General features: G+C 55.4%; 1 protein-coding gene across 2 annotated transcripts; it reads right to left on the minus strand.

Annotated features, from left to right (window-relative positions):
• Positions 1-3: 3 nt before the first annotated feature.
• SQSTM1 (sequestosome 1) lies at positions 4-13,042 on the minus strand. Of its 2 annotated transcripts, none has more exons than XM_070570073.1 (8): positions 12,733-13,042; positions 10,235-10,330; positions 9,487-9,716; positions 9,250-9,391; positions 8,327-8,407; positions 2,341-2,555; positions 1,854-2,049; positions 4-883 (listed from the first exon to the last, which is right to left on the minus strand). In XM_070570073.1, exons 1-8 carry the CDS (start codon positions 12,935-12,937, stop codon positions 726-728), a joined length of 1,323 nt encoding a protein of 440 aa, XP_070426174.1. In that variant the 5' UTR covers positions 12,938-13,042; the 3' UTR covers positions 4-725. The 2 variants fall into 2 exon arrangements, with proteins under 2 accessions (XP_070426174.1, XP_008532108.1); XM_008533886.2 differs by having other exon boundaries at positions 12,324-12,969.
• Between the last annotated feature and the right edge of the window lie 703 nt (positions 13,043-13,745).

Here is a 13,745-nt window from a genome sequence, read left to right on the forward strand (position 1 = left end):
ATCTCTTGTTGCAACATCTTTGATTAAAGTGCTTATACCATTTAATTACTGAGTGTTTACAAATATAACAGAATGGCCACAAAAGGATTTTCTCACTTTAAAAGCAACTGACACATTTGGAAGTGAGGGAACTCTAGTGGTTATGAAACAGAGACAGGACTCAGTGAACACCACTGCCTCCACTATCTACCTCTTCTGATCCCCACATAGGAAGGCCACAGTGCGGGGCTGTCCTCCCCTACTTGCTCCAGGACCGCTGCCTCTGCCCCGACAGAATGTTGGCTGGACGCTAAACCTGAGTATATCAGGTTTCTAGCAGAAAATCACCTACATATCAGCGTACTATTAGTCATTTAAAAAAAGAAAAAGCAGAAGGCGAATGAGCAAGATATGTTCTGGGCTGCTGGTGTAATCCTGGGGGGAGAGCAGGCATGTGATGCAGTGTGGCCTCGGTGTCCTCGAGCAAGGAGTCTCGCTCTGCCAGAGGAAGCCTCTGGGGCCCGGCCAGGCTACCCGAGAGAAGCTGGTGTTTCTCAGACATGTGCACGTTCAACTCCCCACTCCTGCTGCTTGTCCTCCTGCCCTAATGGCTTCTTGCATCCCCGCCCCCAGAGCCTGGAAGAAAAATACAGAGAAAGTGGCCCTCACAGAGGCCCTAGGGTTCTACACTAGCTCAACACAACTATGAGACAAGAAAGGGACACAGAGCAGGTGCGGAAAAACTGTCACAACGGCGGGGGGTGCTTCGAATACTGGATGGTGTCCAGGGCAGCCCCAATGTCGTAATTCTTGGTCTGGAGGAGCCTGGTGAGCCAGCCGCCTTCATCGGAGAACCCCATGGACAGCATCTGGGAGAGGGACTCGATCAGCCGGGGGTCAGCTTCTGCCAGAGAGTAATGAGAGCCGTCAGGGACAGTTGCTGGGCCCCATGGAGTCCAGACACAGCAGCACCCTGTCCAGCCAGCAAGCGCCCAGTATCTGCAGGGCCCAGCTCTTCACAGGAACCCTCCGAGGCAGAGGCTGGCAAGGTTTTTCCATAAAAGACCAGAGATGAGAGACTGTAAGCAGCTTTGCAGGCTGCCTGGTCTGTCACAGCTTCTCAACTCTGCCCTCAGCATAAAAGCAGCCAGACTTAGGTTCAGTATGTGAACAAATGAGCACAGCTGCGTTCCAATGAAACTTTATTTCTGGATGCTGAAATTTGAATTTCATATAATTTTCATATGTCTTAACTTTTTTCCAACCATTATAAACATGAAAAAATCATTCTTGGCCCATAGGCTGCACCCTGCTCTCAGGCAGAGGAGATAGACTGGTGACCCAAGGGCAAAATTCGGCCCACAGATGGGTTTTCACTTGAATATTGTTTTAACCCTCGTCGCCGTGGAGAGTGATGAGGTAGAGCAGGCATCGGCCGCCTCTTTCATCAGTGTGCGCTCTGGCTGCCAGGTCCCACCCACCACCCTCCGCACCCCCTGCTTCAGACAGCTGCCTGCCTGGCTCCTTACAGAGATCGTGGCTGTGGCCCCTGCTCGAAGCTGCCTTCGTGCGGAAACAGTGAGGATGGACTCTGAGTCCACTTTTAGTAGCGCACGGCAGGCCAGAGCCAGTGCCACCTTCTACACCACATCTGCCTTCGCGATTCTGGGTCTGGATGCTAATTAGAAATTACTAAAATGAGCTGTGCTCACTGGGGCTCAGTATAGACACCAGAGAAAACCAACTCGCAGTTTTCTCTCATGTCAGTAGCCGAGCCCCATAGTAGAGAACACGCCATCTTCTTGTGTTGCTAAAGGCAGGTAATAGGGTGCTCCGAATGAAAAAGAAATACAAAACAGCTTGAAATCACTTACCTGGTGGAAGATGTGGGTACAACGCAGCTTCCTTCAGCCCTGTGGGTCCTTCCCGGGAAGGGTCCAGAGAGCCTGGCCCTTCGGATCCAGGCATCTGTAGAGACTGGAGTTCACCTGTGGATGGGTCCACTTCTTTTGAAGACAAGTGAGTCCAGTCGTCATCTCCTCCTGAACAGTTATCAGACTCCATCTGTTCCTGGAACAGAACACCCATGAGCACACGAGGGATGTGTGCAACAGGCCCCGACGGCAGCCCCAGCGCCTGGGCAAGGGGGTGTGGAGGACAGCAAGGAGCTACAGGCAAGCATTTTTCTTTACAGAGTTCTAGCGGGAGGTTCACAGAATAACTTAAGTGCCACAGAATTAACTCCGTGACAAACGGGGTCTCACTGGCTGCGTAGGTGCTGGTGGGGGCGGGGGGGTGCTGTGGCTGGAGGGATGGGAGACGCGCCGGGGCGCAGCCCGGGACAGGCAGGAGGGTGCTTGCCTCAGGCTGCCCCCCCGACTCCAGGGCTATCTTGTTCATTTGCTCTGCCAGAGACTGCGCTGTGCCCTCCATGTCCCCATCCGGTTTGTTAGGGTCGGAAGAGCAGCTGCTTGGCTGAGAGCTGCACTTCTCCTCTGTGCTGGAGCTGCCTGGAGAGACGGAGGTCAGGCGGCTTCTTTTTCCGCCATGTTCCACGTCAATATCAACTTCGATACCTAGAGGCCACGGAGGAAACAGAAATCTAAGTCCTTCAGAGGGCTAACCTGCAGGCAAGATTCATCACTTGGGGGACTGTGGGCTTACAAAGCTCTTTCAAATCTAGTCCCCACGAGCGCGTGTGGATGCAGACCTTGGCACCCAGTACAGAACCCAGAGTCACAGAGCTGGTACAGGATGGGGCCAGTCTGCCAACCCAGCAGCCAGAAGGCAAATGGATGCTTATCTGTGATCTGCGGGGTCCCGAGGGCTGAAGTGCTCCTCCCCATCTCCCAGCCCCAGATTTTCTTGGTTTCTACAAAACTCTGCTGACATGCCCACCTCACTGGACTTTTCTCTTTCTCCAACGTAGTAAAACATTAACCTCAGCTAACATCCCAGATAAGCTTCAGAGCCAGAAAGTCCATAAAGAGACCTTGTTTTTCCCTAACTATGCAGGACAGCAGCCACACGGCAGGCAGGGCCAGGCCCTAGGAACAGGGTGGCAGCCAATCCCACACGTGACCAGAAATCCCCCAGCCCAGCACTGGGGACCACACGAAGCACGGTGCTTTTGTGGTGGGGCCTGGCACTGTGAAAACTACCCCCACTGCAACGCGGGATTCTGCTTAGAGGGCAGACAGCCATGCCAGCTTCCTGTGGGCCATGAGGCAGGAAGCACAGCCCCAAATGTCCACCTCCAGTCTCTCGTGCTCCGGGCACATGCTCACTGATGGGGAGGGAGGGCACAATCACCAGCGCTGTGTTTTTAATGAGTTTTAATTTATCAAAGGACTACATGCCCACAGCTCAGAGTCAAACAGCCCAGAAGGCTCTAGTGAAAAAGACCTGCCTCCCCCAATATACGGCCTAGCCCATCCGGTCCCCGACGGCTCCCATTCTGTTTATTTCCTACTCTAGAAGATCCAGTCACCCCTCCCCATCCTTTCAAAAGCTCAACTTGTAGTGAAAACAGCATTCCGTGTCTGTTAGTGCCATGGCAGGAATGTTGTTGTCTGTGGGCCGAGGAGCAACTTGATTATTTCCTCGGAGTGTGGGGTTTGCAGCAGTAGCAACGCCCTTTTCTCTCACGGCTAACTCTCCCTGTTCTCCAACAGCTTCTCCAGAGGGTTTCTACAGCGCTTCAGCATGCTGATACCCTGCAGTTCTGGTTTGTCCCTGGAGACCGTCCCTTTGGCGGCAGCCTCTGGCTCCCCCTGGACCGGCAGCTCTCCAGGCCAGGGGCACAGCTACTCCACCACGACTGCCTCTCCTCCCATCCTGGTGACAGCCATAGTCTCCCTCCTGTGCTGGGTCCCCTTGTTGAGGACCTCTCTGTTCATTCATGTTGGCTGGAGGGGGGGTTCAAGCCCAGCTAAGATGAAGAAGACCTGGAAACAACTTTGTTCTGCCCTCACACCTGATCATTTTAGCTGAGTATAGAATTCTAGGTTGGAAAACCATTTTAGCTGACTTTGGAAATCACTAGTTGTGCACTGTCTTCCAGCTCCCAGTGCCGTGCCGTCTTCCCCCAAGCCTTTCCAGTAATCTGGGGAGGGGGGGAGCCTCTCCATCCTAAAGGTTCTGACACTTGACAGCGACAAGCTTTGTTGGGGAGTCATTTTCAGTCACTGTCCAAGGGGTTCCTTACCACCCAGAGGTTAATGTCCTCAGGGCCAAGAAATTGTCTTGTAGTCTTTGTTAAGTTCCCCCCTTCAGCTTTCTCTGCTCTTTCTGGAATTCCTAGTCATCCTATTTTGGGCCTCCAAGATTAATCCTTGAATTTTTTCATCTCTCCTCTCCTGCCTCTATTTGTTTTGCTTCTGGAATATTTCCTTGAGATGATCTTAAAATCTAAGCCTTCTTTTTTTTTTTTTAAAGATGGGGAAGGCCAGCGGTTAGCAGTTAAGTTCACATGCAACCTGCAAACGCAGGCTGCAAAAGTGGAGTGTGCCAAACTTACCACTAGGTCATGGGGCTGGCCCCAATGGTATCCTGTTCTCTTTTCATGGATACAAATACTTTTTTGTATCTCACTGAGGATGTTGTCCTTCTCTCCCTAAGTCCTTCCCCAAGTTCCCTCTCTCCCATGTGCAGAGGTTTTTCCAAACGGTTTGTTGCCCGTGACTGTCTGGTCCTAGGGAGCACGAGGAGAAGGCTGCAGGAAGCACTCTCCCCGGGGCCAGGCCACATCCCATCTGCAGGGTGGCTGAGGCCTGGCAGGCACTGGATCCTAGATGGCAGAGCTGCAGGAAGCTTCTCTGGCACATGCAGCCTCTCCTGAGCAGGCATCCCTGAGCTCCTGCTGGACCCATGCTCACTCATGATGTCCATTTCAGGCTGGCGCCTCACCCCACCTTCTGTCCCTGGTGTCCCCAGAGCTGAAGCTTCCCTAGGCCAAGCACTTCAGGAATTAAACATCAGGGCTGCTGCAAGGGCTGGCGAGGGCTGTCATCAGGCTGAGTGGGGCCCTGAAGTCGCTATGTAATCCTTAACAGAGAACTTCAACTTCTCCCTTGTTCACTGGCCTCTCGTGGTCCCTGAGCAGCTGGTGTCACTTCTCAGCAGAATCCCTGCACAGGCGCATAGGGTTCTGATGCCTCCACTGCTGGTTACCACCCTCCACCCATTTCCCATCTTCCAACGTTGGATAACATCGTTTTATCTTGTCCTCTATGACTTTTTTCCCTTTTCTTTGTCCATGTGGCTTTATACTTTTTTTTAAATCCCTGTACTGTTTGAGAATCGAACAGAGATAAAAGCAGGCTCACGTACCAGTACCCCCATCTGCAATATTTAAATTGTTTTTCCCCTTCCATTTCCCCCCAACTTTTCATTATGAAAGGTTCAAGCAAACAGAAAAGTTGGAAGAACAGTACACTGAACACCCATGACTGTCTCACTTCTTTTGTTTTCCCCTGAGGAAGATGAACCCTGAGCTAACATTTCTGCCAGTCTTCCTCTACATTATATGTGGGCCACCACCACAGCATGGCGGATGAGTGGTGTAGGTCCACGCCCGGGATCCGCACCTGCAAACCCAGGCAGCTGAAGCAGAGCACACCAAACCTCACCACCAGGCCATGGGGCTGGCCCCTCACTTTGTTAAATGGGTCAATCATGCGACTCTGCCGTAGCCGGATCAGAGGTTACAGAGCAAGGATTTCCCCAACCCAGTGATGAACCCAAGACTTCAGGGCTCACAAGACCGTGACAGTCTGTGCCCCGATGCCCCACAGCCTGTGTGTGTGGGGTGTTTATGGAAGAGCCTGTGACAAGGAAAGGTCCTGCTGTTTGAAGTCCTAGACGTCAGGGACTACAACCTCAAGCCAGGAACAGTCCTGAGCCTCGGCGGTGGGCCAGTTCCAGCGGCTCTCACACCTCTCACCAAAAAAAGGCGTTGGGTTTTTACGTTCAGGTCACTGACTCACTGCCACGGACTGCTCTGGGGACAGTCCCTCCTAGGCAGGCAGCAGCGTGGTCCTCCCGCCTGTCGGTTCCTCACGAGAAAGGAAAATACCCTAACTCCAACAGTAGTCTAATCTGCGCCTCCGATGGCTCTCCTCCACGGGAACTACGCACAGGCACGCTCTGCCCAGCCTCCTCGTTTTGCAGAGCTCCAGGGCTCTCCCTGGCTGGAAGAAAGCAGCTCTATCCGCTTTGAAAGACCTGAAAAGACCTTTATCCTATCCCAAAAGACCTGTGAGCGCTTCCAAAATTATTCCCATGTATCCTGAGTGGGGAATCCAGGTCACGTTCTGAAACACTCCACAAGCTCAGATGGGTCTCAGGGTGGCCAAGTGCAATCCAGAGACACCTGGGAAGCCTTCAAAACGCACAGATCCTGGGCCCGAGCCAACAGCTACTTACCAGCATCAGGAAGCTGGGCCTTGGGACTCCGCACGGTTGGAAAGTTCTCCACCTAAACCTACACTTGGTTTGTGACTTCCCAGGTCGTCCCACCCAGTCTTTTAGTAAAGGACTCTGTTCTTCAAAATAATTAACTTTAATGAAGTTTCCATACACCAAAATATATACCAAAAAAACCCCAAACCTTTGTTGGTGATTCTGATGCTCAGCCAGGCCTGAGAAGCACTGCCCGTTTACTGTCTCTTAAAGAGAAACTTCCCATGGCCCCTCAGTAACAGCCAGTTAGTTAGGTGACCATCTCTCAAAACTACTCACTCTCTCACACCTTCACTGGTTCTTAAGGGAGTGGCAGACAGAGTGTAGACACAGCTTATCTCCCAATTATAATCTGAGCACTGCCCCACTGTTTTATCCTCCTTGGAAAGCACTGAGAATATCAGTTGGGGCTGGCCCTGTAGCATAGTGGTTAAATTTGGCGGACTCCACTTCAGTGGCCCAGGTTCATGGGTTTGGATCCTGGGCGTGGACCTACACCACTGATCAGCCATGCTGTGGCATCGACCCACATATAAAGTGGAGGAAAACTGGCATAGATGTTAGCTCAGGGATGATCTTCCTCAGCAAAAAAAAAAAAAAAAAAAAGGAATATCAATTCTTTTTCCTCATTCACTGGGAGCCTCTAACTCCAGAATGGAAACCATGTATGATCTCAGCTGTTTCAGGTAGCAGCAATGCCCAGATGTCACTGCTGCTTCCAAGCTGCATCCCGTCCTGGGGCAGAGTGAGCACTGAGCAAAAACAGTCTCAGGTTGGAAGCAATGGCAGTCATGCCCTGTAAGCCACAGGGTGGCGGGTAGGTGGGGTTTGGGCACCCTCCTATCAGCATTTTTTCAGACATTGGAGACAACTTTTTTTTTTTTTTTGAGGAAGATTAGCCCTGAGCTAACTGCTGCCAATCCTCCTCTTTTTGCTGAGGAAGACTGGCCCTGAGCTAACATCGTGCCCATCTTCCTCCACTTTATATGTGGGACGCCTGCCACAGCATGGCCTGTCAAGGGGTGCCATGTCCACAACCGGGATCCGGGCCAGCGAACCCCAGGCCACCGAAGTGCAACATGTGCACTTAACCGCTGCGCCACTGGGCTGGCCCCTGGGGACAACATTTGGTCACACTGGACAGTTCCTGCCACAGCAGTCACCAAGCTGAGCTCTCTTCTCATCTGAGAGCGTGGACCCATCGTAGCACTGAACCAGAAGTCCCCTTCACCGGCTGATTCCCAGTGCCGCAGGACCTCGCCCTGCAGCGCCCCGGCCAGGCTAGCAGACATGATGGACACTTGCTTGGCCAGGTCACACCACTGTGGGAGGTGCACACTGTGGTTCACCCACCCAGGGGCCTACTGTGACCCTGGTGTCACACAGCACCTTCCTCCATCCCTGCCTGCTCCTGGCACAAGCCCAGCACTCAGGAAGTACCCGGAAACGTTGGGGGTTGCAAGAAAAGGAGGAAAAGAGAAATGGCATCTCAACTAACTACTCACCCAAGCCCTTGAGTGAAGCCCAAGGCTCACATTAGGGGACATGCAGACTGCTCTCCCCCAGAGGACGGACAGGCAGACGCTGAGCAGCCTTGCAACTGAGCCTGGTCACCCTCCCTAGCGGGATTATCCCAACCAAGTGCTGGCTCATCCTACTCCACTCCACGTGAAAGCTCACGAATCTGTCAGGGCATTCACCCTTGAGTGGCCGGTGGTACAACACTCGGCAAAGGGCCACGTGAGGCAACAAATCCTGACAGTCTCACGGTCCAGCAGTACCACGCCTCCACAGCGTCCCAGGGAAGGCCACCAACGGCCACCCAACACGCCGACTTACCAACACGGCCTGCCGACACCGAAGGACAGACAGGGTAGCCACTTACCCAGAGGGCTGAGGGCGGCGGCCACACTCTCCCCTACGTTCTTGAGGAAATTCACACTGGGATCCTCCGATGGTCCAGAAGCTTTGATTTAAACAAAACAAAACAAAACAAAGGTATCCTTAATTCAGAGTGTACTTCTCAATGACCTGGATGGCTGTCTCAGTCCTACCTGCCCCGCCTCAGGCGCCTCCCCCAGGCCACGTCCTGGCTGCCTACCCTCCCAGCACCTTCCTCTCTCCCTCCGGCTCCAGCCACTCCCTGGGCCCTCCCTCCTCCAGAACGGCTCCCCCTTTGTCTGTGACCCTGGTGCTTGGAAGCCCATGGGGGACCCAGTACACAGTATAAAATACTGGCCACATCCTAAATATGTTATTGACTTAAAATCAAACAAATATCCCCACCTTTGTCCCAAAGAATGAGATGAATCACAGGACACAATAAGATTAATAAAATCAGAATAAAACCCAGAATCCAAAAATCTAGAGTGTTAGCTATGTGGAAGTTTTTGAACTTTGTGACTATGTTTAAGTAGATTTGACAAGTTTGCCTGTGACTTTCCTGGCTGCTAACACACAAGAGGAGAAGGGAGCATGCGAGAGACACAGATGCTGGGAGGGCCTCCCGGCCTGTCCGGGAGGGCACCTGAGAAGGGCAGAGTGGCAAGGCGGGAGCAGGGTGGCAGGGTCTAGGCTGGTTTAGTGCAAGAAAATTAGTGGCCGTGGGCACTTAGGTACCTCAGTTTTCCCATGCATAAAATGGAGATCATGCGCCACACCTGCAGGGTTTCACAAGGGTCAAATGCCACGAGCGGCCGTGAAGTGCCCAGCCCAGGCACAGGCACAGGAGGAATTCAGGACACGGGGAAGGCAACTCCGCCAGCCCTCCCATCTCGCCCTTCAAAAGCCAGAAGACAAAAGCCTCACCAGATTCCACAGCAGGGCTGGGGCGGCCATCCCCTGCTCGAGCAGGACGCGGGCTCCAGTTTCCTGGTGGGCCCATCTCCCAGCCAGGCCACCCGAAGTGCCCGTGTTTCAGCTTGCGGAGCCAGCGGCTGTGAGAGAAACCCTGGGGAAGAGCAAGTGGAAGGGCAGGGCGGTGCCAGGTCAGTGGGCTCCTGCCACCACACGGCTGCCCCAGGCCCACAGGGAGGCCCTGCTCACCTCAGAGAGGTGCCCGAAGGGGCTGGGGAAGGCAAGCTTGCTGTGCTCCCTGTGCATGCCCTTCCCCTCGCAGCTGGCACACAGGTCATAGTCAGGGCAGACACTGCACTTGTAGCGGGTCCCTACCACTGGCCCGTTGCAACCATCGCAGATCACGTTGGGGTGCACCATGTTGCGAGGGGCCTCCTGAGCACACGGGGGGCGGTGGTCCCGCCGGCACTCCTTCTTCTCTGCAGGGAGGGCAGAGAGATGAGAGGTGGGGCCCCATGAAGTCTCCCGCTTGTCACCACCGCGGGACTGTCAGGAGACCAGACACCAAGTCCATACAGAATTCAGTTGCTCAAGTGACAGCAAGAAAGCCACCTGAGAATCTGCCAGGAGGTTCCCCAGTCCCCATACCTGTTACCCGGACGCGTAAGACCCACACAGAAAAGCAGCAGCAGGGAGCTGTGTCTGCACCACTGTGGCCTTACCCCTCACTAAAATAGACCCCACAGTGCCCCCAAAGTCGCCCCAGCCCATGGCGCTTGGTCTGGGCACAATCCAGAATGAACCCGGAGACCCTCCAACCCCTGCCGTGGTGGATCCAGACTCCTTTCTCAGGCCAAGCCCAGCGATGATTACGTTCCCGTCTTAAACAGCCCAAGTTCCTCGACCCTTCCTTGGGGGAATTTCTCTATAATCTCAAGCTGGTTTTACTCAGCAGGGAGCACCCGGCTTCAGGCAGCCCCCTAAAGCAGCCCCTTACCTTTAATGTAAATGCGGAAGATGTCATCCTTCACGTATGACAGTGCCATCGTCAGTTCCTCATCGCTGGAAAAGGCGACCAAGTCCCCATCCTCATCTGGATTGTTTACAAGACAGTACGTGAGCACTCAGGGATTCAAGGCTGGACACAAGCACCGAAAAGGGCTGAGGCCAGTGCCAAAGGGGCACTTGCAGGGCTCTAAACCGAAGCCCACCTGTCTGAGCCAGGGGGAAGCTGGGCTGAGGCCAGACTGCCCCCGCTCTGCCCATTCACTCTGCCACTGCCTGGAAGGACACACTCCAACCTGGGCCCCGGGCGTTCAGGAGGCAGCCCGTGTGCGCAGGGGCAGCAGCGGGAGTAGCTGCCACCTGGCCCTTCAGAAGGGGCTGCCTCAGTCCACAGCTGACCAGGTCCAGGCCCATCTTCAACTGTGGGCGATCCCCACCTGTGGCCTGCTCCTGGGGGCGCCCAGCTCCTCCAAAAGCCTGAGCCTCTTGTGGCTTAGGAGAGTAAGTAGACAAACACACCTGCCTGCTTCCTCCCCCACAAAGCCAAACTTAGGTGTTGGTACGCAGTCGCCAGTTCACAGATGCTGGCTCAAATGGTTGTAAAGCACCACAGGGCATCTGCAGGCCGGCCAGGTCTGGGGGCCACCAGATGCCACGTCTACCATAAGAACAGGGCAGTGTCGGGCCTGCCCGGTGGCGCAGCAGTTAAGCCCGCACATTCTGCTTCTTGGCTGCCCAGGGTTCGCCGGTTCGGATCCTAGGTGCAGACATGGCACCGCTTGACACGCCATGCTGTGGCAGGCGTCCCACACATAAAGTGGAGGAAGAGGGGCATGCATGGTAGCTCAGGGCCAGTCTTCCTCAGCAAAAAAAAGAGGACTGGCAGCAGATGTTAGCCCAAGGCTAATCTTCCTCAAAAAAAAATAAGTAAATAATAAAATTTTTAAAAATGAAAAGAAAAGAACAGAGCAGTGTCAAAGTGTGGCAACAACCGAGACATCCATCAACTAATGAACGGATACAAAACGTGGCATGTCCGTAAAACGGGTTTTATTCAGCCACAAAAAGAGACGAAGCACTGACACCTGCTGCAACATAAATGAACCTTGAAAACATCATGCTAAGTACAGAAGCCAGTTAGGAAAGACTATACAGGGGCCAGCCCGTGGCCGAGTGGTTAAGTTCTCACACACTGCTTCTGCAGCCCAGGGTTTCGCCAGTTCGGATCCTGGCCATAGACAAGGCCACGCTGAGGTGGCCCACATGCCACAGCTAGAAGAACCCACAACTAAAAATATACAACTATGTACCAGGGGGCTTTGGGGAGAAAAAGGAGAAAAATTTTTTAAGTGTTTAAAAAAAAAGACTATAATTGTATGACTCCATTTATATATTTATATGAAATGTCCAGAGTACGGAAATCCATAGAGAAAAAGGAGATTTGTGGTTGCTTGGGGCTGAGGGGAGCAGAGTGAGATAACAGGGATAGGAGGAGAGCTAAAGGGTACAGAACTCCTTTAAAAAGTGATGAAAAGTTTCTAAAATTGTAATGATGATTGCAGAAACCTGTGAATATGCTGGAATTGTACACTCTAAATGGGTGAGTGTATGGTATATGAATTACAGCTCAATAAAATCGTTACAAAAGAAAACAAAACCAGCCAGGATCTAGCCAGCTGGCAGCACTCCTGAGGGAGGTCCCAGCACTGCCCCTCCCAGGGGCCGGCCTTGGCTGCCCGCCTCCTCCCAGCCACAAAAACCTTCCCAACCCCACCCCAGAAGCCACTAGTCACACCAGTACCGCAAGACACTGAGCTAGTTCCCGGGCTTCTGTCCCTACACTAACACTTCTGAAAAACGTCGTGGTCGTGTTCCTCTGACCGCTGCCAACGGGATAACGCCTGCACTCGGCCCGGCCCGGGCGTTCTGCGGTCCGTCCCCGTCTCCTCCCCGCCGGCCCGCACCGCCCCCGGCCCCGCACCCCACGCTTGTTTACCCGCGTCACTCCTCTCCCTGCCTCCCCTGCCTACGCGTCTGCCCGCCCGGCCTAGGGCCTCGGGGGCATTATCTGAACCCCCTACCTGGCGCCGGCAGCCCCAGACTCGGCAAAGCAAGACGTCTGTAACCTGAGTGTCCGCCTGACCAGCCCGTGCCCGCCGCGAACCGGCGAGGACGCCCAAGCGCGCCCTCGCCAAGATCTGCGACATCATGGCGGGGGGAGGGGTGGCGCCTCCCGCCCCCGGGCCCGAGATCCGCCCGGAGAGCCAGGCAGCGCCTAGCCCCAGAGGCGCCGGCCTTGGTCACCACTCCCGGTCACTAGGCTGGCACCCGAGGCCGAACTGGGGCCCACGCCGGCCGCCGCCCATCCAGTGAGCCGCCAGAACAGACCCCCGCAGACACCACCGGGCCCGACGACAAGCAAGGAACGGCCACCCTCGCGGGCCGCCTGCGTCACGGCCCCGCGCCGCCCCGAGGGCGCCGCCCGCTCACCGCGGTAGTGCGCCTGGAAGCCGCCGGGCCGCAGCGCGGGGAACAGGGCGGCCACCCGGCTCAGCAGCCGCTCGCAGGGCCCGGGGCCCGCCGCCGCCTCGGCTTCCGCCTCCGGCTCCGGGCTGAAGCAGAAGCTGAAGCGGCGGATCTCGCGAGCCGCGTCCTCCTTGCCCAGAAGGTAGGCCTTCACGGTGAGCGACGCCATCACACCGGTCAGGAAGCAGGAGCGCAGCAGGCGGCGGCCTCAACCGCCGCGCGGCTTTTATAGGAGAGCGAGAAGCCCCGCCCCGCCCGGCCTCCTGGGGGCGGGGCCCTAGCGTGCCTGGCCCCGCCCCCACTGCCAGGCCCGCGGCTCGCGAGCCGCCCTGCGGGGGCCCCGCGCCTGCCGCTCCCTCCATCCCGTCGCCGCCGCCCGTACCCCCTCCTTGGCGACCCCTCTCCTCAGTGTCCCTAGTGCACCGGGGACCCCAAGAGGCCGGCCGAGCGATCTGACAGATGTCTGGACTCCGGCCTCTGCACCTGGGGAGGGACCCGCAGGGGTCCCGCCCTGACCCCTCCCAGGGGTGAATCTGACGGTGACTCAGCAGAGCAGAACCCGGGTCGCCCGGGGATGCCCAGCTCCGGAGGGAGGGGCGCAACAGAGGCCCGAAGCCAGGAGGTTCCCAGGCGCTCAGCAGGCACCGCCGGCCACAACAAACTGGCTCCAGAGGTGCTGTCCTGACCCTGCCACTCTTAGGAGCCCCCCATCCATTCGAAGGAACGAGCTTCCCAGGTGGCAGCCCACTCCACCATACCCAACATCCTCCATGACGGCCTAGCCTGGTTCCCTGGTCACAGCCCCTTACTGGGTGAGGGACATACCCCCAACTCAGACTTGACCATCAGAGAAGCTCCCAGTTGAATAGGGGAAGAGCTCAGAATCTGCCCCCCCAACTCCACCCCAGCTGGACGGCCAACTAAAGCTTCCTGGAGCCTCAGTGGTCACAACGTGGTCACTGCAACGTGAGAGACTC

This window comes from Equus przewalskii, chromosome 13 (genome assembly GCF_037783145.1).
Source record: "Equus przewalskii isolate Varuska chromosome 13, EquPr2, whole genome shotgun sequence".
NCBI classification, from domain to species: Eukaryota; Metazoa; Chordata; class Mammalia; order Perissodactyla; family Equidae; genus Equus; species Equus przewalskii.